Raw genomic sequence first — 8,278 nt, 5'->3', positions numbered from 1 at the left:
GTCAGGCCTCTTATTTGAGAAACAATGAACCGTAACAGTTAGGTTACCAATAAAAGGTAAACCTACTACTTTGCTTCCAGCCAGGTACTCAAACAGACAAGCCTGTTGACATTTTCAGACAACAGTGAAGCTTGCTTCTTTTGCACAACACAACTATTAAAAGTAAACTCTCCATTCAGAAGCTTTTTATCATCCATTTCGCCGTATCGCGCTCACCATTCACTCAAACCGTAACGTTAGCCTACTACTATTGGCCGGCTTCCAAGCCCAAACGGCGTGCCTATTGTTTTGCTTCCGGTCTTGCTTGATCCGGTGTGGTGCTGTAGTTTTTCTAAGGTTACTAGTTGTTGCAACAGCATTTGAAAAAACTACACAGTTTGCGAGGCCAAAAACCAAAAAAAAAATTATAATAAAAAAATTAAAAAAACGTTAATCTCGCGACAAAAAAATTGACATAGTTAAAATGGGCTTGCGTTAACTCCGTTAATAAGGTGTTTAACTGACAGCACTAGTGTCAATACAAGTGATAAAACCCTTTGATTCAATTACGTATATACTAACATAATCTCCCTGTGCTCAATAATAATAATAATAATACACTTTATTTGTATAGCACCTTTCATGCAAAATAATGCAGCTCAAAGTGCTTAATAGCTAGAAATATTGAAACCACACGCAAAAAGAAATTACATGCACAGTGATCCACATAAACACAAAACACAAAGACCAGGATAGAGTGCATACAGTGCCTTACATACAGTAAGTATTCAACCCCTTGGATGTTTTACCCTTTTATTGCTTTTATAAATCAATCATGGTCAATATAAGTTGGCTTTTTTTACAAAAGAAAAATCACAAAAAAGACCTCTTTGTCAACGTGAAAACAGATTTATACACAGTAATGGCAATTAAATAAAAATATGTAATGAAAATAAGTGATTGCATAAGTATTCACCCCCTTTAAAGTGACTGACCTAATTCAACAGAGGTCCAGCCAATTAGTGCTAGTAGTCTCACAATTAGTGAAATGGGGATCAGTGTGCAGTGAATGTGTCTCAAGTGATTGTAGTATAACAACCCTTGTGTCTGGAAGGTCAATACACTGGTCAGTATTTAGTAATCAGTATTCCTGGCTACCATTACACCATGAAGACCAAAGAACACTCCAAGCAACTCAGATAAAAGGTTATTGAAAAGTATAAGTCAGGGGAATGATACAAAAAAAATGTCCAAGGCACTAAACATCCCCTGGAATTCTGTTAAATCCATCATCAAGAAATGGAAGGAATATGGCACATGTGTTAATCTGCCTACAGCAGGCCGTCCTCACAAACTGAGTGACAAGAAGGAGACTAGTGAGAGAGGCAACCAAGACACCTATGACTACTCTGAAGGAGTTACAAGCATCACCACCTAAGATGAGAGTGTAAAGGGGCTATTTACCAGCCTAATTGCTGCCCCCTGCAGGTTACCTTATTTGGACAGCATTACCTGGGCACTGAATCAATTCACACGCAGACAAAGGTGTAGGGAAAAGCAAGGACTTTTATTTGTCTTTATATTATACTTTATAAAAGCACCTTGGGGAGAGAGCAGTGGCCAAAACACGCATCACATCCATGTAAAGTGCTAAGTGCAGATTAATAAATAGATAAATAGCATGAAGAATATAGGCCTATACACAGGGACAGATGGATATTAACATTAGCAATAAATACACAGCAAATTCATCGCTGTCAGATGGGCAAAGTACAATCAGATCAAATACTTTAAATTCATCCCAATCATAAAGTCAGTGATAAAATACACATCAAGAGCCAGAAGGCATCCACAGCAACCCATAAGCACAGCAAGCCAAGGCTAAGTATATCCCCTCCTATTCCTTTGTACAGACACAGCACTTTGCCCAGAATATGAGCTTGCTCTTCTTCCTGCTCACACATGCACACGCACTGACATATATAAAGAAACCCCCCGGGGAACACAATTCCCCGGAAAACAACAAGACATTGGGTGCAATAGAATACTACCTGATACGCTGGCCTCCTTGCCGCGACCGCCGGACGTGGGGTATATCAGAGGTACACAGACCAGTGATCGCAACACGCAACAGTCAGCTATCTAAGCCAACGCACTTAGTTCCAATCTCAGAGCGAATTATTAGTAATGCAACGGGTAAACAGCACTCACCCACGTCCTGGCACGGCAGCCCTCGGCTTGGAGCTCAGCAATATCTCCTGTCCCTGACCTCCCGTTTCTACCCAAGCCCATTATAGTCCCGTTACCAATTGATTAATGCAACACAGGTGTGTCGCAACGTCTAAACCGGCGGGCGGGCTGGACCCCGCCCCCCACATTGTCTCCACATTCACTCAAACCACCTGCTTACAGGAGAGACTCTGCATACAACAACTGTTGCCCGGGTTATTCACCAATCAAAGCTTTATGGAAGAGACTGGAGTTTGCCAAAAGGCATGTGGGAGACTCCATGGTCAAGTGGAAGAAGGTTCTGTGGTCTGATGAGACCAAAGTGGAGCTTTTTTTCAACAGTGGCTCTCTTCCATAAAGCTTTGATTGGTGAAGAACCCAGGCAACAGTTGTTGTATGCAGAGTCTCTCCCATCTCAGCTGCTGAAGCTTGTAACTCATTCAGAGTAGTCATAGGTGTCTTGGTGGCCTCTCTTACTAGAACATTACTAAAAAAACTAAAAAAAGAACACGCGACAACACAAGGGAAACTAACTAAGAGACAAAACGGGGCAGATAATCAAGGGCAGGGTGTGAGGTGTCAGACATGAGGAAACAAAGGTAAACAAACACAAAAACGAACACACAACAACACCAGGAAAACAAACTAAGAAACAGGACAGGGCTTAACAATTGTGTTCTCTAATGATGTCCCCAAGTGGCAGCATGTATAGTGAAAATAATAATGGACCAAGGCAGCTCCCTTGTGCAACCCCAAAGCAGATGTCATGTTTCTTAGACACATGATCTCCAAGCCTGACATAAAACTTTGATATATGTTCTGAACCAGTTTAACACAGAGTCAGAGAGCCCAACTTACTTTTCAAGACGATTGATTAGGATTTCATGATCAATCGTATCAAATGCAGCGCTTAGGTCTAAGAGGACAAGGATTGAGACATCCAAATTTGCATCCAAATTTAGTCTGAGGTCGTTGATTACTTTACTAAGAGTAGTTTCAGTGATGTGGCATGTTCTAAAGCCTGATTTAAATTTCTCCAGGATATTGTTTTCTTTAAGAAAGGAGTTTATTTGCACTGAAACTATCTTTTCAAGTATTTTACTAATGAATGGAAGATTGGAAATCGGCCAATAGTTGGTCAGTGCATTACCATCTAGGTTGGGTTTCTTTAGTAAGGGTTTTACAACAGCTGTTTTGAAGGCATCTGGGAAGATGCTTGTTTAAGAGATGTATTTATAATCTTCAGGACATGACTTGAAACACTGTCGAACACCCGCTTAAAAAATGCTGTAGGTACAGGGTCAATACATGAGGTGGAGGAGTTGCACTCAGTCTTACAAAGATCCATCAATGTGATGCATGGTTGCATCTTTTTTACTGTGTTTTCTGAGGCCATCTGCGTTTGCATCAGAAATAATATTGGTTCTAATTAAAGTTATCTTGTTATTGAAGAACAGTGTGAGTTCTTCACATTTTGATGCAGAGGACTGCGGAGGAGTAGGGATCAAGACTCAAGAAACAGTACCAGAAAATAGTTCAGATGGAGGATGGGTCTCTGAGAAATGTCAGGCAGAAAAATGATTTGCTTAATTAAGTGTATCCTAATTCCTTTTTAGGCATTAAGACAGACAATTGAAAGTCTCCGGCCAAAGGAAGAAATAATGAAGGACTTTGCTGGCTGCCAGAACTGGCTAATAAAAGTCAAGTCATTGAAGATGACGGTGGAAGAGATACTTTCTGAAAACGTCCTGGTGACCAGGCTTAGAGAGAATGGGGAGATACTCATCACAGAAATCCAGTAAGCTCAAATTATAAATGATCCCAGAATTTGAGACATGAAATAGATTTAATATACTCTAATACTGTAGCCACCCCTAGAATTGTATGTCTGTTCACGTGTAGGCTTTTAATATACTCTAATGCTGTGGCCATCATGTGTAGGCTTTTTTGGCAAAGCACCCGGATTATGTATCTTCTCATGGATCATCTTCTTCCAGATGAGATAGACATGGACAAAGAACTTTTAACTTTTTTTGTTCGATATCTTGTTCGGATGTGGAAGGTATGAATTGTATTCATCTTTTGGCATTTGTGTGTGCTGTTGTTGTGATCAATCAAGTGAAATATCCCCCACTTTGTCTGTGTAGAACCTCAACACTGAGAATGGAAACAATATGGAATACGTGATTGAGAAGGTCACAGGAACACTGACACAATGTGGAAAGAATGCTTGCAATATTTTCATGTGAGTAAAATGTGTTCAGTTATTGAATAAATAATTACTGCATGGGGTCTAAAACCACAGTTTATTCAAATCCATCTGCTCTACTGCAGCTGAATTGGATTGACTTAAGGTTTTAATCGTTTATTGTTATTATTATTGTTTCCTTCACACTGGGTTAGATTAAATGTTTCATTTCCTTCACCATAAACAGTTCAAGCAAGAAGGTAACCATGCCACAAAAAGCTGGAGAAAGACTTGGTGAAGGGAATTAAAGCATGACTATGTTTGCCTTATGCTTTTCCAGGGTTAAGTGCACATATTGTGATAAAGAGTTTACAGAGGATGACACCGCTAAAGTGGAATGTGGACACATGTTCCATCTATCATGTCTGAGGGACCACAGTGATACAAACTGCAGGAAATGCAGGAAAGAGATAAGCACTGACTACAAACCGTGTGGAGCTGTAGACAAGTAAGGAAACAATATTTACAATAATAATATTGTGTTGGTAACATGGTAACATGATCGTTTAAGCCATGTTTTGTGTGTGTGTGTGTGTGTGTGTGTTTTTAGGGAAACGTTTTTGAAAGTGAACCGATTTAGGAGAAAGTGCAACTCCTTTTTTGTTGAGTTCATGTGGAACTTTGTTCCCACCAAAGCGCAGCTGACCGACAAAATAGTGGAAAAGCTGATGAACTACGTGAGAGGCAGCCCATCTGCAGAAGGTATCATATATGCAGTTAACATGTACTTTAATACAGTAAATATTTCACCATCATTTAGGACTGTGATATACTGTGTTTGTGTAGTCCCATTTCATATTTTAGGGGTGAAATACAATATGTATGGGGCAAGGTATTAGTTTGATGCATTAGTTTGTTATTAAAGAGGTATTTTTCTTGAAGTGGTCTGAGGAATATGTCCAGTTGGAGTGAAATGAAACAAGTTGAATTGTTTGCTGGGATTTCACTCAGTTTGCCCATCAATACAATAATTATTGTCAGTAGTAGTTGTATAATAATGTGTTTTGTGTGATTTCCCTGTTCCTGAATACGAGTGTAAATGTTGTCCACAGCTAAAACATCAGAAAAGTCCAAACTGGAGGAATATCTGAAGCCTGATCCCACCACTTACTCTCTTGTGCTGAAGATTTTACTTCGATGCGGGTAAAACCTTCTGCCACTTATAATTTATCAGAACTTTCATTTTATTCGATACCTTTTATTAGTATTGAACTACCGTTGATAGAGTTAGATACAATACATGCAAATCTGCCTTTTGGTCAGAAAATATTGTACAGGATATTCTTTTGTCATAAATGTAAACTCTAAAAGATTGAAAGACTTCTCCAAATGATTGATTTGACAGAATGGAGGAGTCAGCTCCTCAGCTGCAGAGGTTCATGGAAGCGGCTTTAAGCTCCAGCAAGGACAACACTGAGGAGCTCTACTTCATGATGGTGCGCAGCATAGAGGTCAGTCACTCGTGCACTCTCTTACCGGATACACATGCAGAGTCTGCTTCACTAAAGTGGAAACTTGAACTCCCATGTTCTCATTTAGGATCACATCCATTCATCAAACCAAGGGTGTCTCCTCCAGAAGGCACAGGAGTGTCTCAGCACCTGCATATTCACCACATCTGAGCCGGATGTCATCACTGCTGAGGATCTTCATGCGATTGCAAAATTAAGATTTGCTCTCTCAGTCGCCTCTGATATGATGCACAGTGTATTAACAGAAGGTAGGTCTTGTTCATTTTGTGTTCAGAAAGATTGAATTCTGCTGTTACTACTACTACAACTAATATTAATAATCATTATTATCATCATCATCATCATCATCACACAGATGAGCAAGTGAATGCTGCTGAGGGGAAGGAGCAGCTGCTTCAGAGTTTGCAAACGCTCATATCAGCCTCAGACAATCCATGGATACAGATCTACCTGCTGAGAAACTTGTGCAAAATATATGGATTCAGCATCATTCACCAATTAGGTGACAAGTTTAAATGGGCAATACCTTCACAGGGAAGCTTCACAGACCAGGTAACATTCGCACCCGTGAATGTGTTTATGTTTATGAGAAAAATTATGAGAGAACATTCTCAATCTGTCTGTCTTTTCTTGACCATTTATGTAGAGTTATGGTGGGGTTATGGACACTATCTGCTTGCAGTGACACTTGCTCTGGCTTTGCCTCATGGCTTGCGAACTTTACCATTTTGAGCAGAGCTTCACTGAAGCCTTCCATGTGACAGACAGTCTGCCATTTTCCCTTTCCCTTTCAGTTTCAACTTCGCATGATTGCATTTCATACATGATCTGGCAACTTTAAAACATTGGACAAAATGTTTTTTTGATCAATGGTCTTTTTATTTATTTCTCATCTCATTGCAAACAAGGCATGTATACAGTATACAATTTAAATCCCACCACCACCCATCCCCCCACCCCAAACAAAACAAACACACAAAGAAACAATACAGGGGGGGGGGAAACTGACCAAACTTTATCTCTGTTATGTCTGAAGAGCTGACACTGTCAAGAAAAGGGCTCCAGATCTTATAGAATGTATTCACTGATCCTCTGAGACTATATCTAATTTTCTCTAATGAGAAAAAAGACAGTATATCTTTGACCCAGTGGGTGTGTTTGGGTGGGGCAGCTTCTTTCCATTTCAACAAGATGGAACGGCGTGCCAACAGTGAAGCAAAGGCCAGGGTCTTACGTTTTGCTACAGGTAGTTGCAGTCCCCAAACAGTGCCACAAGCGGGTCAGGGTCAATCTTGTGGTTTAGAATTCCAGAGAGAGTCTCAAATACACCAGAAATCTTCTAGAGAGGGGCAGGACCAGTACATATGAATTAGGGAGGCATCTGCACTTTTACATTTATCGCATTTGGGAGAAATATTTGGGTATATTTTAGAAAGTTTTACCTTAGACAGATGGACACGATGCACAACCTTAAACTGTATCAGGGAGTGGCGTGCACACATAGAGGATCCATGCACCTGTCTAAGAATTGACTCCCAGCTACTATCTGGAAGCCATTTTGGTCTTTGGAGAAAGGCCTTATGCATGATGAGATAATGGAATCTAAAGATTTGAAAAAGGAAAGAGGAAGAAAGACAGATATGCACTGGAACAGATACAAATACTTGGGAAGAATGGTCATTTTGATTGAGTTGACCCGGCCAATGAGAGTCATGTCCAGAGGGGACCATTTTGAGAGGCCTTGATTAGTTTGTTCTAACAATTTGGCAAAATTAGCCTCGAAGAGGTGATTGTAAGAGCGTGTAACATTAACCCCTAGGTATGTAAAATTATTCCTAGCAATCTTAAAACGTACATTTAAGCGTAGTTGTGATAACTTATGATTAATAGGGAAACGTTTGCTCTTGTGCAAGTTCAATTTGTATCCAGAGAATTGGCTAAATGTATTAAGCAAGGACATAGCAACAGGTAATGACACACCTGGATTAGAAATATAAAGCAAGAGGTCATCGGCAAATAAAGATACCCTGTGCTCAGATCACCCCCGCACCACACCTGTGATTTGGTTGGAATCACGAAGTGCTATTGCTAGTGGTTCAATAGCAAGGGCAAAGAGTAGAGGGTGCGCTATACAGCAGTCTTATCCAGCAGATGAAAACTCGGCCAAAACCAAATTTCTCTAAAACAGTGGTAATAATAATAGGTAATCCCATTCTACCCTATCAAATGCTTTTTCTGCATCCATAGAGATAATGCAGTCTGGAACAGATTCTGAAGGGGAATATAAAATATTGAAAAGACGACGAATATTAAAGAATGACTGTCAGTTTTTAATAAACCCAGTCTGGTC

The 8,278-nt window shown here is 40.0% G+C and overlaps 1 protein-coding gene across 1 annotated transcript; it reads left to right on the top strand.

Annotated features, from left to right (window-relative positions):
* The first annotated feature begins 3,801 nt into the window (after nt 1–3,801).
* On the top strand, nt 3,802–6,230 carry LOC116221885 (E3 ubiquitin-protein ligase rnf213-alpha-like). The gene is made up of 8 exons (XM_031574036.2): nt 3,802–4,006; nt 4,150–4,270; nt 4,356–4,453; nt 4,737–4,904; nt 5,007–5,158; nt 5,509–5,599; nt 5,802–5,907; nt 5,996–6,230. The coding sequence occupies exons 1-8, from the start codon at nt 3,870–3,872 to the stop codon at nt 6,209–6,211; spliced, it is 1,089 nt and encodes a 362-aa protein (XP_031429896.1). The 5' UTR covers nt 3,802–3,869; the 3' UTR covers nt 6,212–6,230.
* Nucleotides 6,231–8,278: the final 2,048 nt, after the last annotated feature.

Source organism: Clupea harengus, chromosome 9, assembly GCF_900700415.2.
Source record: "Clupea harengus chromosome 9, Ch_v2.0.2, whole genome shotgun sequence".
Classification (NCBI taxonomy): Eukaryota; Metazoa; Chordata; class Actinopteri; order Clupeiformes; family Clupeidae; genus Clupea; species Clupea harengus.
The sequence above is the reverse complement of the archived record's forward strand: the minus strand, read 5'-3'. Positions and strand labels throughout refer to the sequence as shown.

Bases quoted from the DNA above. Each gene is read 5' to 3' on its own strand.
- LOC116221885 (XM_031574036.2), top strand. From the start codon at position 3,870: ATGAAGGACTTTGCTGGCTGCCAGAACTGGCTAATAAAAGTCAAGTCA. The intron at 4,271-4,355 runs GTATGAATTGTA...TTGTCTGTGTAG, and splicing joins ATCTTGTTCGGATGTGGAAG to AACCTCAACACTGAGAATGG. The intron at 5,159-5,508 runs GTATCATATATG...TGTTGTCCACAG, and splicing joins AGGCAGCCCATCTGCAGAAG to CTAAAACATCAGAAAAGTCC.